Source organism: Muscardinus avellanarius (assembly GCF_963383645.1).
Source record: "Muscardinus avellanarius genome assembly, chromosome: 10".
NCBI lineage: Eukaryota > Metazoa > Chordata > Mammalia > Rodentia > Gliridae > Muscardinus > Muscardinus avellanarius.
Genome location: NC_137796.1, coordinates 111,623,612 through 111,641,298, shown reverse-complemented (window position 1 = coordinate 111,641,298; position 17,687 = coordinate 111,623,612). Strand labels below are relative to the sequence as shown.

Sequence of the window (17,687 nt, the reverse complement as noted above, 5' to 3'; positions counted from 1 at the left end):
TGGTGGCACACATCAGTAATTCCAGTACTTGGGAGGCTGAAACAGGAAGATCACAGGTTCAAGGCCAGCCTTGGCAACTTAGGCCCTCTGCAGCTTAATGAAACCCTTTTTCAAAATAAAATAAAAAATTAAATAAGGATGGGAGTGTAGCTCAAGAAATGGAATGCCCCTGGGTTCAGTCACCAGTACCAAGTAATAATAATAATAATAATAATAATAAGAAGAAGAAGAAGAAGAAGAAGAAATAATAATAATAATAATAATAATAATAATAATAATAATAATAGTATAATTTTTTGCAAGTCTGGGGATGGAACCCAGGAGCATTATACCTCCAAGCCCACCCGCCCGCCTCTTTCTTTCTTTCTTTCTTTCTTTCTTTCTTTCTTTCTTTCTTTCTTTCTTTCTTTCTTTCATGGTACTGGGGTTCCTGGAAGCCCTTCTACCTCTGGGCTACACTCCCAGACCTATTTTTATACTTTTTTTGTGTGTGTGTGTGGTACTGGGGGTGGAACCCAGAGGCTTTCTACCTCCGGGCTACATTCCCAGACCTGTTTTTTATACTTTATTTGGAAACAGGGTCTCACTAAGTTGCTGAGACCCTCACTAAGTAGCAGAGGCTGGCTTCGAACATGTGCGATCCTTCTGTCTCAGCCTCCCAAGCGCGGGGATTACAAGCGTGCGCCACCACGCCGGGCAATATACTTTTTTTAAATTTTGGAAACAGGGTTTCTTAAACCAGCATGGCTGGCTTTGAACCTGCGCGATCCTCCTATCTCCGCCTCCCAAGCTCGGGGATTACACGCATGCGCCACCACGCCCGGCTAGTCTTTATTTTTAAACAGGGTCTCACTGAGTTGCGGAGGGCTTTACTAAGTAGCTGAGGCTGTCCATGAACCGTGATCCTATGATCTCAGCCTCCCGAATGCTGGGATTACAAGGGTGCACTAGCGTGCCCGGCATAATATGATAATTTCTAAAGCTATTAGTTATTTAACTCAATGCTTAGTGCTTAAGACCTTGCTACTCAGTATATAATCTAAATATAGCTTCCTATCTCCTCATTATTTTCCTAACTTCTTAATTTTTTCAACATTATCTGACTTTTATTGTTTATATCCAAACAAAACTAAATGTATTGTGATTTTGAGACTTTGTATTTGCTTTTGTTTTTGGTTTGGTTTAGGGTTTGTACTTTGGCAGATTCTAGTACAGATATCTCAATGAGAAGGCGACGTTCTACCTATCCCCATCACCTGATTAACAGAGTTCCTGTTGAAAGGATTAGATATCTTCATTCAAGGCTTTTCTCAATACGGACTGGTCTGCCAATTAAATTAAACACTGGAGTAAGTAGCATGTTCCAAATGCATACCAGAAAGCAAATTTTGGTTTAATTCTTGGAATCATGCTATCATTCTGTCAAGAAACATACATTAACTTTTTTTTTTTTTTTTTTGGTGGTACTGGGGTTCCTGGAAGCCCTTCTACCTCCGGGCTACACTCCCAGACCTATTTTTTGTTTTTGGAAACAGGGTCTCTTAAGCCAGCGCGGCTGACTTCGAACCTGCGCGATCCTCCTGTCTCCGCCTCCCAAGCGCGGGGATTACAAGCGTGTGCCACCACGCCCGGCATACATTAACTTTTTTAAAAAAAATTTTTATTGGTGCATTATATTCATACATCATATTGGGGTAAAACACTTGTGTGTATATACATGTACACATCACTGATTTAACCCCTACCCAATTCCCACCTCATTCCCTCCCCATCCCTCTTTCCCTTGCTTGGCTTAGTGGTTGACTTCAACATGTTTAACAACATTTTGTATTTTAGAGATTTTCCTCTTCCCCACTCCTTTCTCCTCCTTTAGGTTGTCTTGTTTGCTCCTCTATAGGATTTCCTTTTTCATCTAGAGTTCCTCCTATGACCCATTTCTTCCTAGCTCTCACATATTAGGGAAAGCATCTGATTTCTTATTTTTTGTGACTGACTAATCTCTAGCGCTGTTTTTTTGTTTTGTTTTGTTTTTTTGTTTTTAGTAGTACTAGGGTTCCTGAAAGCCCTTGTACCTCCGGGCTACACTCCCAGACCTATTTTATATTTTTGAAACAGGGTCTCTTAAGCCAGCATGGCTGGCTTCGAACCTGTGCGATCCTCCTGTCTCTGCCTCCCAAGCACGGGGATTACAAGCGTGCGCCACCACGCCTGGCCTTGTCTAGCGCTGGTTTTGTTTTATTTATTTATTTATTTATTTTTGGTAGTACTGGGGTTCCTGGAAGCCCTTCTACCTCTGGGCTACACTCCCAGACCTATTTTTACATTTTTATTTGGAAACAGGGTCTCCTAAGCCAGAGCACGTGGCTGGCTTTGAACTGGCGCGATCCTCCTGTCTCCGCCTCCCAAGCGCAGGGATTACAAGCGTGCACTGCCATGCCCAGCTAGCACTGGTTTTGAAGACATAAATTCCTTCAGTTTCTGTTTGTCATGGAAGCTTCTTATTTCTCCATCTAATTTGATAGAAAGTTTTGCTGGGTAGGAAATTTTTGGCTGGAAGTTGTTTTCTTTCAGAGTTTGGAATATGTTACTCCAAGCCCTTCTGGCTCTCATGACTTGGTTTGGGAAGTCTGGAGTGATTCTAATTGGTTTGCCTCTGAATGTCACTTGGCCCTTTGTTTTTGTTGCCTTTAAGATTCTCTGCTTGGCTTCCACATTGGTCATTTTGACAATTATGTGGCGTGGGGATCCTCTTCTCCGATTCTGTCTAAAGGGAGTTCTGTAAGTTTCCTGGACCTGTGTATCGATCTCTTGCTCTATGTTTGGAAAATTTTCTGCTATTACTTCCTTGAAAAGATTGTTGATCCCTTTGATTTCACCTTCTTTTCTCTCCTCTATTCTAATTATTCTTAGGTTAGCTGTCTTAAAATGGGCCCATATTTCTTCAGTGTCAAATTCCTGCTGTCAGATTTTTTTTTTCTAAGTTATAAAGTAGGCGTTCATTTTTGGAGTGATCATCTTCTAGGAGTGAGATTCTATTCTCCATGTGGTCTAATCGATTGTTTACACTTTGAATTGAGGCCTTTACTTCAATGATTGCATCCTTTATTTCTTTTAGACTCTCTCTGAATTCTTTTGGAAGGTCCTGTATTATTTCTACAGTTATTTTCCTGATTTGATCTTCTAGAGATCTCTGAATTTCTATGTTATCAGGTTCTGATGTTGTGGGGTTGTGGGCATTCATTGCTCCATTGTTATTCCTCTTTCCCATGATTTCAGAAGTTTTTGCCTTCTCTGGGTTCTTCCCTGGGTCATTACGACTTCACTTAAGGTGAGTCTGTGGTAATCTCAGTCCTTTACTGGGTTGTATCACAAAGTTTCAGACCCAAGGAGTCAATCGAGGCTGCTTGAGACCATGGGGGGGTGCCAGGCTGGGCATTCTCCCACGGGGAGCTGCGGCTAGGGTGTGATATCTCTGCCACTGCCACTCCCCCACTGGGTTGGACTGTAAAATCTCAGACCCAGGGAGACTATCAAAGCTGTGCAAGTCCCTTGGGGTGCAGTACTGGGATTTCTCCTCTAGGGGTCTCAATTTGACTCATAGTTGTTGAGTGTGATGATTTGTAGCTGTTGCAGACTAGGTGAACTCACTGCTGCTGCTGCTGGCAATATGGCGCTGCTGCCACGCCCTCAGCCATGAGGCTGGTGTATTTCTTCTCTGGTTTTGAGCTCCGCTCTGAGTCCCTGGAGGGCGTGCTGAGCCCGGCCCCTGGGAGCTTTAGATGTTCCTTGTGCCGAAAAAACTGCTGTATTACACTCGGCTGTTCTGCACCTGCTCACCTCAGCTCCCTGTCCACCGCTCCTCTCTGGAACCTGGTGGGTTGTTGAGTGTGCTGATCTGGAGCCATCCGGTGAACTCGCTGCTGCCACCTGCAGTCTGGTGTTGCTGCCCTGTCCTCCGCCATGAGGCCAGCATATCTCGTCTCTGGTTATGAGCTCTGGTCTAAGTCCCCCTCCTCTCTGGAGCCTGGTGCTGAGAGAGAAGATGGCACTGCCGCGGCTCCGTGCCACAGCTCCGGCCACGGCATTGCAGGCTGGTTTCTTTTCTGGTGTATGGTTGTTCTTCTAGCCCTCTTTTTCTCTGTCCCTTGTATTTACAGTTTTTATTTCTCTGCTTATTGGTGTTTCCTGGCTATGAAAAGCACTGATTTTGTGGTAATAGAGAGCAATTGTTAGCGGGACTCGTAAGTGCAGCTTTTCTCTATCACCATCTTCCTGGAAGTCTCATATATTAACTTTTGTTAGGGCTTAAGTCATCTAGTACTTGGGATGCTGAGATAAGAGGATCACAGGTTTGAGGATACCCTCAGTTATTTATTTATTTATTTATTTATTTATTTTAGGTACTGGGGATGGAACCCAAGGGCATTCTACCTCCAAGCTACTACACCCCCAGCCCTATTTTTTATTCCTTATTTTTGAAACAGGATCTCACTGAGTTGCAAAGGGCCTCACTAAGTAGCTGAGGCTGTCCGCAAATTGCAATTCTCCTGTCTCTGCCTCCCGAATTCTGGGATTACAGACTTGCACCACCACGCCCAGCTGTATGGCCTCAACAATTTAGTGAGACCCTCAGCAACTTGGTGAGACCCTGTTTCAAAATAAAAAGGGCCTGGGGAGTAGCTTGGAGACTAACTGCCCATTACCAAAACAAACAAAAAACACTGGATCTGCCAGGTTTGGGCAGTATCACACTGTCTGCTCTAGTCTGAAGACAAAAGGGTGGCATTTTAAACAGGAATTAACCCAGCCAAATGGAAGGCATCAGAAAGTATCCTAATAGGAGTCTGGCCATTCTCACCAGGAAGAAAAGAGATTGACCAGAACCTTCTGGCCAGGACATATACTTAAACTTTCACTGTGAAACAGATTATACTATTATACATTGTGCCACCTGGAATTAATTAATTAATTTATTTATTTATTTATTTATGTGGTACTGGGGGTGGAACCCAGGGGCTTTCTACCTCCAGGCTATACTCCCAGACCTATTTTATATTTTATTTGGAAACAGGGTCTCATTAATTGCTGAGAGCCTCACTACGAATCTGTGATCCTCCTGTCTCAGCCTCCCAAGCACTGGAATTACAAGCCACCACACCCAGCTGACCATCTGGAATTTTAAAAATGTTAAGTATATCCTTACAAAATACATGGAGAACCTATAAGGTTCTCTTAATATATTCTTTATATAATATATATTATATAATATATGTTGTATATATTGTATATATCAAAAATAAAGAAAAAAGAATATCAGCTGGGCGTGGTGGCGCACGCTTGTCATCCCCGCACTTGGGAGGCAGAGACAGGAGGATCGCGCAGGTTCGAAGCCAGCCGCGCACGCTGGCTTAGGAGACCCTGTTTCCAAATAAAAATGTAAAAATAGGTCTGGGAGTGGAGCCCGGAGGTAGAAGGGCTTCCAGGAACCCCAGTATCACCAAAAAAAAAAAAAAAAAGAAGAATGTCAGTGTACATTTTGGAAAGTGCCCTTGACTATCCACAAGTATGAATATAAAACAAGGCTATCATGGTCCTGACTGAGTCGGCTCATGAAGTATTTCTGTGTGATTTTAGACAAGTCATAGAGGGCCTTTAGGTGAAATGGAGGTGGACGTAGCCTTTGTCATCCTGAGGTTGAAGAATGTGGTGGTGCGTGATAGAGACTGTCAAGTATTTGTTGGTTTTTAGCCAGGAAGTTAGAATGCCTGACTCTGCCTGACCACCAGACCTCTCCCCACAGGGGCTCCCCAACAAGGGCTGTGCAGAAGGAACCCAGGCGCCTGAGCCTGAAGGGCCTCCAACACATTCGCACACACATGGCCCCCAGCAGAAGCCAGCGAGCATGCGCAAGGGCTCCCACCCCAGGCCGACGCCTGCTCGTGGGTCCTCAGCGTGCAACTAGACATTGACTACCGTTGCCACCTGGGCATCTTTGCTCATGGAACTTGCAGAGTTTTACAAGTCAATGGTAGGATACATGACCAGAAGTAGAATTTCTAGGCTCAAGATTATGTGGATATTAAATACAATGGCGTTCATCCTGACAACTTGTTTTCTAAAGAATTGATCAAGTGAAAACCTACCAACAGTGGCAATTTCCTCACACTTTTACCAATTTCAAATTTTAACCAGTCTAGCTGGATGTGGTAGTGCATGCTTGTGATCCCATATTTGGGAGGCCGAGACAGGATAATCACAAGTTCTAGGCCAGCCTCAGTAATTTAGTGAGGCCCTCAGCAACTTATCAAGACCCTGTTTCAAAATAAAAAATAAAAGCCACATGTGGTGTTACTCGTGTGTAATCCCAGTTCTTGAGAGGCTGAGACAGGAGGATCACAGATTCATAGACAGCCTCAGCTATTTAGTGAGGCCCTCCACAACTTAGTGAGAGCCTGTTTCAAAATAAAGAATAAAAAATAGGGCTGGGGTGTAGCTCTGAGGTAGAATGCCCCTGGGTTCCACCCCCAGCACCTCAAAAATAAAATAAAATAAAATATCTAGAAATTGGGCTGGGTGTGTAGCTCGGAGGTAGAATGGCCCTGGGCTCCATTCCTAGTATCACACACACACAAAAATTAATCTTACAGGTGGAAAAAATATATAATTTACATTGATACCTGGTGTCTTAGGTTACACTTCCAGATTCTTTCTAATTTGTGCATTCTCTTTCCACCATTAAACATAATCAAATTATAAGACATTTGAAGCTGAGCATGGTGGCACACACTTAGAACCTCAGTACCTGGATGGCTGACACAGAAGAATCACAGGTTTGAGGACAGCCTCAGCAATTAGTGAGACGCTCATCAACCTAGCAAGACCCTGTGTCAAAAATAGAAATAAAATAGAGCTGGAGTTGTAGCTCAGAGGTAGAATGCTCCTGGGTCCAATCCCCAGTACCCCCAAAAGCACATTTGAACTTGAAATGAGTTTTGAACATAATTGGACAGTCAGACATATATGAGGGGCTGAGAGTAGACGTGAGCCAGGGCAGCCCAGGTGCCTCCAGCTCTGTCACCCCGTCCATGTGGTGCGTCCCTTCTTTTTCTTGTAGTTCAATCTCCTCTGCCAACAATTCTACGCCATGCTCCTGAAAAGGGTTACATATTCATGGCGCAACTGGATGTTGATGTCATCTGTACAGATTGTGGTGCCTCTGCTGATTGTTATATTAAGCCTCTTGTTGATCAACTTTAAAATAAAGAGCATGGAAAATGCCCCCTTGGAGCTGACTCTAAAAACATACGGTCAGACCATCGTTCCCTTCTTTGCTTCTCAAAATTCCAGCCTGGATCCTCAACTTTCAGATCACTTTGCCAGTATGCTTATGGGTGAGGGACAGATCCCTGTGGCAATCCAAGGTAAGTATCAGGCACAGGGAAAAGGGTCAGTAAATAGCCCAGTTGTTCTCTGCAGGAAAACCATGTCCTCCTAGGCCATGTGCTGTTCTCTGAATGAAAGGCCAGAAATGTCAGAAAAAATATATTTTGAGGCCAGGCATGGTGTCTCACACTTGTAATCCCAGCATTCGGGAGGCTGAGGCCAGAGGATCGTGGTTCACGGACAGCCTCAGCTACTTAGTGAGGCCCTCCGCAACTCAGTGAGACTCTGTTTCAAAATAAAGAATAAAAAAAGGGCTGGGGGTGTAGCTTGGAGGTAGAATGGCCTGGGCTCCATCCTTAATAACACAAAAAAATTATATATGTGTTGTATGTGTGTGTGTGTATGCCCAAAAAAAAATTATATATATATATATATATATATATATATATATATCCTCATGTTCATCAACTTTAAAATGAAGAGCATGGAAAATGTCCCCTTGGAGCTGACTCTAAAAACATACGGACAAGTTCCCTTCAAAAAAAATATATATATAAATATATATATATATATATATATATATATATATTAGTTCAATCTTTTATATACATACATATATATTGAGGTCCAAATGATAGCAAAGAGAGGATTCCTAGAAATGAGACCATACGTGACTTTCTAGGGATTAAAACATTCCTCTGCCGGGCATGGTGGCGCACTCTTGTAATCCCAGCGTTCGGGAGGCTGAGACCTGGAGAATCACGGTTTGCGGACAGCCTCAGCTACTTAGTGAGGCCCTCTGCAACTCAGTGAGACCCAGTTTCAAAATAAAGAATAAAAAATAGGGCAGCGGGTGTAGCTCGGAGGTCAAATGCCCCTGGGTTCCATCCCCAGACCCACACACACAAAAAAAAATGTTCCTCTGTAGTGAAACGAATAGTTGGGCATGGTGGCGCACACTTATAATCCCAGTACTTGAGAGGATGAGACAGGAGGAGCACAGGTACAAGGACAGCCTCAGCAACTTAGTGAGGCCCTCTGAAACTTAGACCCTCTTTCAAAATAAAGAATAAGAAATCGGGCTGGGGGTGTAGCTAAGAGGTAGAATGCCCCCCAATAGCACAATAAAAAGAACAAAAAATAGCTCAGTGTAGCTTGGAGATAAAATGCCCCTGGGAATAAATGCAGGAGGGGAAGGAGAGAGGAAAAGAAAATTACTTTATCTGGAAACACCTATACTCTCAGTACTTGGGAGGGCTGAGATAGAAGGATCACAGGTTGAAGGCCAAGCTTGGCAACATAGTGAGATCCTTAACAATTTAGTGAGACCCTATTTCAAAGTAAAAAATAGCCAGGCATGGTAGTGCACGCCTGTAATCCCAGTACTTGGGAGATTGAGACAGAAGGATAGCAGGTTCGAAGCCAGCCTCAGAAGCTTAGGCTGTCAGGAATTTAATGAGACCCTTTTTCCAAGTAAAAAATTAAAAGAAGGGGGTAGTTGGGGGTGTATCTTAGAGGTAGAATCCCCCTGGGTTCAGTTCCTAATAACACACACACACAGAATTGTGTGTGTGTGTTCAGTTCCTAATAACACACACACAAAGAATTTGTGTGTGTGTGTGTGTGTGTGTGTGTGTGTGTGTGTGTGTGTGGTACCAGGGATTGAACCTATGGGCATTCTACCTCTGAGCTACACCCTTAGCCCTATTTTTTTTGTGTGTGTGGGTTTGGGGATGGAACCCAGGGGTATTCAACCTCCGAGTTACACCCCCTACTCCATTTTTTATTCTTTATTTTGAAACAGGGTCTTGCTAAGTTCCAAAGGGCCTCACTAAGTAGCTGAGGCTGTCCGTGAACCACGATCCTCTGGTCTCAGCCTCCTGAATGCTGGGATTACAAGCGTGCGCCACCATACCCAGCTCCTCCAGCCCTATGTTATTCTTTATTTCAAAACAGGGTCTCACTAAGATGTGGAGAGCCTCACAAATTGCTGAGACTGGCTGCAAACCTGTGATCCTCTTGTCTCAGTCTCCGAAGAAGAAGGTGCACAAGTGTGCATCACCATGCTCAGCTCAGAAATTACTTTTTTTAATAAGGAAATCAAATGCAAACAAATTAATAAAATAGTTGTCCTATGCCATCGTATAGGGTGCAGTGTGATCAGATGTGTCCTCTTAAGCAGAGTCTGGAGGTACTGTGTAGAAGCAAGGAGTTGAATTCACCTAGGGCCACATAGTTGAGGTAGAGATGGTGGGACTGGACCCAGATGAGGCAACGGGGAGAAGAGAAGTAGATGGAGTTGGAAAATATTTAAGAGATGAAGAGACAGTACTTGGAGACTGAGTGGGATTCAGGGTGGGGTAGGCAGGAGGAGGCCAGCTTTCAGATACCAGCGGGAGAGCAGCAGGCTGGGGAGCTATGAGGAGCCCTGCCTTCCCTGGGCCTGGCGTCATGCTCTATCAAGAGCTCTTACTGCCTGCTGGGTGTTCTGCTTCCTTCTAGACTCTATAGAGCAGTTTCTGTTGAAAAAGTCAGCAGAGGAACCTGAGGACTTTGACAGATTCTACTTGGTGGCGGCCTCCTTTGAAGAAGTGGAAAACCGCACCATAGTGAGGGGGCTATTCAACAACCAGGCGTACCATTCCCCGGCCCTGGCTCTCACACTGGTGGACAATTTTCTCTTCAAGTTGCTTTCTGGTCCCAGTGCTTCAATTACTGTTTCCAACTACCCTCAGCCTCAGACATCCAAGGAGACCTCAGAAGAAGTCTTGTACCAGTATGTGCGGCTTCCTTCTCCCAAGCTCAGGCTTACACATATATTGGGTTTCTTAGTTTTCCATCTAGGCCTTTCTTTGTTTCTTATCTTAATTACACAATGTTGCTTTAGAAGAGGGTTGCTGCTGGGTGTTGTGGCACAGGCTTGTAATCCCAGCATTTGGGGGGCTGAGACAGGAGGATCGTGGTTCACAGACACCCTCAGTTACATAGTGAGGCCCTTTGCAACTCAGTGAGGCCTTGTTTCAAAATAAAGACTAAAAAAATAGGTCTGGGGGTGTAGCTCAGGTAAAATGCTCCTGGGTTCCATACCCAGTACTGCAAAAAAAAAAAAAAAAAAGTGTTGCTGCTGGCTGCGGTGACACATACTTGTAATCCCAGTACTTGGGAGGCTGAGACAGGAGGATCCCAGGTTTGCAGCCAGTCTCAGCTACTTAGGCCCTCTGCAATTCAGTGAGACCCTGTTTCAAAATAAAGAATTAAAAAATAAGGCTGGAGGTGTAGTTTGGAGGTAGAATGCCCCTGGGTTCTATCCCCAATACTACAAAAAAAAAATAAGAAGGGTTGCTGTTCCCAGTTTTACTTAAACTACTGCCTCTATCTACCTGTCCTGTATTTTATAGGGGCCCTAAAGGACATTACCTTGTGGTCAACTTCCTTTTTGGAATAGCTTTTCTGTCCAGCTCTTTTGCCATCTTGACAGTCAGAGAGAGACGCATTAAAGCCAAGCACATGCAGTTCATCAGTGGAGTTTACATGGCTGCTTTCTGGTTCTCTGCTCTGCTGTGGGACCTCATCTCCTTCCTTGTCCCTACTTTGCTGCTGGTGGTAAGTGCTGGGTGGTGCTAGCGTCCTTCCTTGCAGACAAAGGGCTCTCCTTGGAGACCCCTGTGCAGAACTGGAACCAGCGGGAAGTCCCGGCTGGCAGCTCAGCCCTGACTGGGGACCTTGGGTGTGAGAGCTGCTCCATCACAGACTCAGTCCCAGCATCCTTAGGAGCAGAGGGAAGTCCTACAGAGCTGCTTCATCAAGCCAGTGAGCAGCAAGCCGTGCTGTGGAGACCTGGCTTTCCTGTCCAGAAAGAGCTCACCAGAGAATTGACGGGTGGAACCATATGACTGTGGTTGACTTGAGTAGTGGGAGGGCTCCTTGGTTGTTTTGTGCAGAGCAGAGTGTATCGCTTCCTGCTCTGTTCTCCTGTGTGTTTTGCAGACATCTCTGCAGCCCTTATAGCATTGCACTGTGCTGAGTCCCCAGGGCAGCAAGCTGAAAACAGAGCCTGGGGCTTGCTGTTGTTGGCTTGGATGGGGGAGGGAAGAAGTAACGCGCCTGTGGCGTATTGTTAACACTTTATTTTTAAACGTGAGACTCCCATATTCTTTCTCTAGTGTGTTGGATGGACTCTTGGTGACTTTTCCAAACTCTTCCCCTCCCCTTTCCTGAGGTGGTATTTTTATACTACAATGAAGAAGCTTTCACACACTGGGAGTGCATGCCAGCCGTGGTCCTGATGTTGATGCTGTATGGCTGGGCTATCATCCCATTCATCTATGTCAGCAGCTTCTACTTCGACAGTGCTGGCAATGCTTGTGTCAAGCTTGTCATAATGCTCACCTTCCTGAGCATCTGCCCCATCGTGCTCGTCTCAGTCACAGGCGAACAAGGTAAGGGCGAGGTCCTAACTGCGTATCACAGGAAGCTCTAACTTCCCCCAGCGGCTGCAGAAGCTGTGCCTGTGGAAGTGTCCCCCAAAGACCCAGAGATCTGTGAGAGAGTAGTCACAGCAGCTACAGGTTGAGGGTCAAATGGATGTCCCAAACACACATCCCTAGGAATGGACAAACACTCTCGGTCACACCCTTTCTTTTCTTTTTTCTTTCTTTCTTTTCTTTTTCTTTTTTTTCTTTTTCTTTTTCTTTTTCTTTTTCTTTTTCTTTCTTTCTTTCTTTTTTTTTTTTTGTGTGTGTATGGTACTGGGATGGGAACTCAGGGGCATTCTACCTCCGAGCTACACTCCAGCCCTGTTCCTTTATTCTCTATTTTGAAACAGGGTCTGACTGACTTGCAAAGGGCCTCACGAAGTAGCTGAGGCTGTCCGTGAACTGCAATCCTTCTGTCTCAGCCTCCCAAATGACGGGATCACAAGTGTGTGGCACCACGCCTGACTACACCCTTTCATTTCTTTCTTTTTTCTTCCTTTTTCTCTTTCTTTCTTTCTTTCTTTCTCTCTTTCTTTCTTTCTTTCAGAACTGCAGATGGAACCCTGGAGCATTCTACCTCCGAGCTATACCCCCAGCCCTATTTTTTATTTTTTTGGTGGTACTGGGTGTGTAACCCAGGGGCTTTTCTACCTCCAGGCTATACTCCCAGACCTATTTTATGCTTTTATTTGGAAACAGGGTCTCACTAAGTTGTTGAGAGCCTCACTAAGTAGCTGAGGCTGGCTGCAAACCTGCGATCCTCATGTCTCAGCCTCCCAAGCACTGAGATTACAAGTGTGTGCCATCACGCCTGGATTGTCACATAGATTGCTAGTGGGCATGAGCCAGGCATTGTGGTGCACTCTTGTAATCCCAATATTTAGGAGGCTGAAACAGGAGGATTGCAGGTTCACAGCCAGCCTTAGCTATTTAGTGAGACCCTCCACGATTTAGTGAGACCCTGTTTCAAAATAAAGGATAAAAAAATAAGGCTGGGGGTGTATCTCAGAGCTAGAATGTCCCTGGGTTCAATATCCAGGTCTGAATAAAATAAAATAAAAAGAGCCAAGTGTGGTGGCACACAACTGTAATCTCTGTACTCAAGAGGCTGAGACAGGAGGATTGTAGGTTGGAGGACAGCTTCAGCAAGTAGTGAGACTCTCATCAACCTAGTGAGACTCTTTCAAAATAAAAAATAAAATAGGGCTGGGGGTGTAGCTCAGAGGTAGAATGTCCCTGGTTCAACCCCTAGTACCATTAAAAAAAAGAGTGTACAGTCTGCCATACCTAGTGTGCAAGTGTGAAAACCATGAACAGACAAATCGAATCCTCGGGACAGAAGAGTGGCTGCCTCACTGCCTCAGGTAGGGGGGTTGGGGACAAAAACGTCTCCTAAAAGGAGATACTAGAGAACTTTCTGGAGTGATGGGATATTCTTTATCTTGACTGGAGCATGGATTCCATTGGTTTGTATACAACAGATTGTTCACCTATGATCCATGCATTTCATTGGAATACATTATTCTTCAGTATAAATGGTATTAAATAAATAAGCTATGGATGAGGGAGGGCGCTTGGTGAGCATCTACTCTGAGTTAGACTGTAAGCCAGAGCCGTCATTGACACAGACCACCTGGACCTACCATATTTATGTTTGAGCTGCCACTTCTTTCTGGATCAGAGTTGGACAAATGCTCCTCCCCATACATTTATGCTGAACACCTTCTTTTTTAAATTTTTTTAGCCAGGCGTGGTGGCACACGCTTGTAATCCCCGCGCTTGGGAGGCGGAGACAGGAGGATCGCGCAAGTTCGAAGCCAGCCGCACTGGCTTAAGAGACCCTGTTTCAAAATATAAAATAGGCCTGGGAGTGTAGCCCGGAGGTAGAAGGGCTTCCAGAAGCCCCAGTACCACCAAAAAATTAAAATTTTTTAAATTTATTATGTATGTATGTATGTATGTATGTATGTATGTATTTATGGTGGTACTGGGGTTCCTGGAAGCCCTTCTACCTCCAGGCTACACCCCCACGGGCTACACTCCCAGACCTATCTTTTAATACTTTTTTATGTGGAAACAGGGTCTCTTAAGCCAGCGCAGCTGGCTTTGAACCTGCGCGATCCTCCTGTCTCTGCCTCCCAAGCATGGGGATTACAAGCATGCGCCACCACACCCGGCTGAACACCTTCTTCAGACTGATTTTGGGGGTATTTTTAGTTTCATCTCTGCAAACTGTAGAGGCAAGGACCATGTCTTTATTGTCTGTCTGCAAGATGTTGCTGCAACAACTACGGAGCTGGCTGTAGACCTTGTTCTGGGCCCACTGCACCTCAGGGCCCCTCCTTCCCTTCCTGGTCCTTGCCGCAGTCCTGCAGTTGCTGATCTTCAGGCACACGGTGCTCTTTCTGATGCTTCTACATGAACAACCAGAATGGAAATAAAGAACAGCCAGGCATGGTGGCACATACTTGTAATGTTAGTATTTAGGAGGCTGAGATAGTAGGATCAGAGGTTCAAAGCTAGCCTCAGCAACTTAGACTCAGTTTCCAAATTAAAAAAAAAAAGCCGGACGTGGTGGCACACGCTTGTAATCCCTGTATTCAGGAGGCTGGGACAGGAAGATCTCGGTTTGCGGACAGCCTCAGCTACGTAGGCCCTTTGCAGCTCAGTGGGATCCTGTTTCAAAATAAAGAATAAAAAAAAAAAAAATAGGGCTGGGGTGTAGCTCAGAGGTAGACTGCCCCTGGGTTCCATCCCCAGTACTGCAAAGAAAGAAAGAAAGAAAGAAAGAAAGAAAGAAAGAAAGAAAGAAAGAAAGAAAGAAAGAAGCAAGCAAGCTGGGTTTCATCCCTAGCACTACAAAAAGAGGAAAAATAAAAAAAGAAACAACATCCAGGCAGGTGATACATGTCTATAATCCCAGTGCTTGGAAGACTGAGACAGGAGGATCACAGGTTTGAGGCTAGCCTCAACAATCTAATGAGACCCTATTTCAAAATTAAAAAAAAAAAAGACTAGGGATGTAGCTCAGAAGTGAATGTCCCTGGGTTCAATTCCCAGTATGGAAGGAAGGAAAGAAGGAAGCAGGCAGGCAGGCAAGCAAAGAAAGGTTTATTCATCTCTGGGAGGGAAGATATGATGGTCTAGGCTAAAGAGGTGCAGTGGGTTAGGAGTGATGGTGAAGCTATGTCCTTTTTCCTGTAAGCAGAATTAAATTTCTCCTTTCCCTTCACAGAGCTGGGCTACCCAGAAATCTCACAGTCCTTGGATCGTATTTTCCTAATACTTCCAGGACACTGCCTAGGGATGTCTTTCACCAACTTATATTACAACTTTGAACTACAAAAGTTTTGTACATCCAAGAACCTGAGCCAAGTTGAGTGCAATGAATTTTGTGAGTATTGTAAATGGAATTTGTTAATTACTTTTTTTTGTACTGGAAATTGAAAGCATTCTACCTCCGAGCTATTACACCTCTAGTCCTACTTTTTATTTTATTTATTTATTTTTGGAGTGCTGTGGATTGAACCCAGGGGCACTCTACCCCCAAGATAGACTCCCATCTCAATTTTATTTTATTTTATTATTTATTCATTTATTTTGCGGTATTGGGGATGGAACCCAGGGGTATTCTACCTCTGAGCTATAGCCCCAGCCCTGTTTTTTATTCTTTATTTTCAAAACAGGGTCTTACTGAGTTGCAGAGGGCCTCACTAAGTAGCTTAGGCTGTCTGCAAACTGTAATCTTTCTGTCTCAGCCTTCTCAATGCTGGGCCAATTTTATTTCTTATTTTGAAACAGGGTCTTACTAAGTTGCTGAGGTTGACCTCACACCTGCCAACTCTTGTCTCAGTCTCCCAAGTACTGGGATTACAGGTGTGTACCACTATGCGTGGCTTTTTTTTTTTTTTTTTTTTTGAAACAGGGCCTAGTTAATTTGCTGAGGTCTCACTAAATTTCTGAGGCTGGCCTTGAACCTGCAATCCTCCTGTCTCAGCTTCCCAAGTACTGATATTACAGGTGTATGCTATCACATTCAGCTGTTAATTACTTTTTTTTTTTTTTTTCCTGTACGGAGGATGGAACTCAGGGGCATTTGACCTCCAGGCTACATCTCCTGCTCTTTTTTTTTTTTTTTTTTTTTTCGGGTCTGGGGATGGAGCCCATATGCATTTGACCTCTGAGCTACACCCCCTGACCAATTTTTTTATTATATATTTTGAAACAGGGTCTCACTGAGTTGTGGAGGGCCTCACTAAGTACCTGAGGCTGTCCATGAACCACGATCCTCCAGTCTCAGCCTCCCAAATGCTGGAATTACAAGCATGCGCCACCACGCCAGCTCCTGCCCAATTTTTTATTCTTTATTTTGAAACAGGGTCTCACTGAGTTGCAGAGGGCCTCACTAAGTAGCTGAGGCTGTCCGTGAACTGTGATCCTCCAGTCTCAGCCTCCCAAATGCTGGGATTACAAGTGTGCATCACCACACCTGACTTCTATTTTTAATTCTTTATTTTGAAGCCGAGTCTCACTAAATTGCAGAGGGCCTCAATAAGTAGCTGAGGCTGTCCACGAACTGCAATCCTCCGGTCTCAGCCTCTTGAATGCTGGGATTACAAGTGTGCGCCACCACACCCGGCTTGTTAATTATATTATATTATATTATTTATTTATTTATTTATTTTGAGGGTCTGGGGATAGAACCCGGGAGTATTCGACCTCCAATCTATACCCCCTGCCCTAGTTTTTTATTTTTTATTTTGAAACCGGGTCTCACTGAGTTGCAGAGGGCCTCACTAAGTAGCTGAGGCTGTCTGTGAACCACGATACTCCGGTCTCAGCCTCCTGAATTCTGGGATTACAAGTGTGCGACACCCCGCCTGGCTCTTTATTCTTTATTTTGAAACAGGGCCTCACTGAGTTGCAGAGGGCCTCACTAAGTAGCTGAGGCCCTTCTACCTCTGGGCTACACTCCCAGACCTATTTTTATATTTTTATTTGGAAACAGGGTCTCTTAAGCCAGCACGGCTGACTTTGAACCTGCGCGATCCTCCTGTCTCCGCCTCCCAAGCGCGGGGATTACAAGCGTGCGGCACCACGGCCAGCCTACATGTGTTTTAAAGAAAAAAATTTAGGGCATATCAAGTCAAAAAGAGAGTAGAGGCTCCTGATTTTCTTCACACGAATGGTCAGCTGAAGTTGCATGAGGATTGATGATTGAAAGAAGATCCAACACATATATTTCAAATACCTGCCATATGAACAGGGAAAAGCCTTATACTCACTTTATTTTATTTTATTTTAGGTCCTGGGGGTTAAACCCAGGGTCTCATACATGCTAAAAGTGCTTTGTCATTGAGCTATACCCTACTCCTTTTATGTGTTTAATTGATAAAGGATTGTGTATCTTGAAGTGTGTTATTGTATTTTTACAGAAAAAAGAATTGGTCTCATGTTAGTTTCATGTCTCATGTTAGCAGAAGGATATACAGTCCAAAAGAACATCTATGCCTGGGAGTCCCTGGGGATGGGGAAGTACCTGATAGCCTTGGCTGTCTCGGGACCTGTGTACATCATTCTGCTTTTCCTCATTGAAAATAAAGTGTTCTGGGTGATGAAAACCAAGCTTTATAACTTCTGCATGAAGAAGAATTTGGTGAGTAGGTCAAAGTAAAATCTTCTAAGGACACATCAAAGGCCTGACTCCATAACGTCCTGTGGCTGCCTTCAGAGGGAGCCCAGAAACCATATGGTCCAATCTCAGGGAAGAGCCATGACAGCCCATGCCCAGGGACCTTCAGGGAGGAGGAAGAGACTGGCTTAGCCTGT

The 17,687-nt window shown here is 44.5% G+C and overlaps 1 protein-coding gene across 1 annotated transcript in view; it reads left to right on the top strand.

Annotated features, from left to right (window-relative positions):
• LOC308268894 (ATP-binding cassette sub-family A member 17-like) overlaps positions 1–17,687 on the top strand; it is a gene marked incomplete at both ends in the record, with an annotated part of 93,799 nt that overhangs the window by 60,979 nt on the left and 15,133 nt on the right. Inside the window, 8 exons of the mRNA XM_080703997.1 lie at positions 4,024–4,090; positions 5,635–5,709; positions 7,115–7,421; positions 9,886–10,159; positions 10,782–10,986; positions 11,603–11,822; positions 15,094–15,252; positions 17,336–17,514. Of these exons, the coding sequence (XP_080560123.1) occupies positions 4,024–4,090; positions 5,635–5,709; positions 7,115–7,421; positions 9,886–10,159; positions 10,782–10,986; positions 11,603–11,822; positions 15,094–15,252; positions 17,336–17,514 (1,486 nt within the window). The remainder of the gene's footprint in view (positions 1–4,023; positions 4,091–5,634; positions 5,710–7,114; positions 7,422–9,885; positions 10,160–10,781; positions 10,987–11,602; positions 11,823–15,093; positions 15,253–17,335; positions 17,515–17,687) is intronic.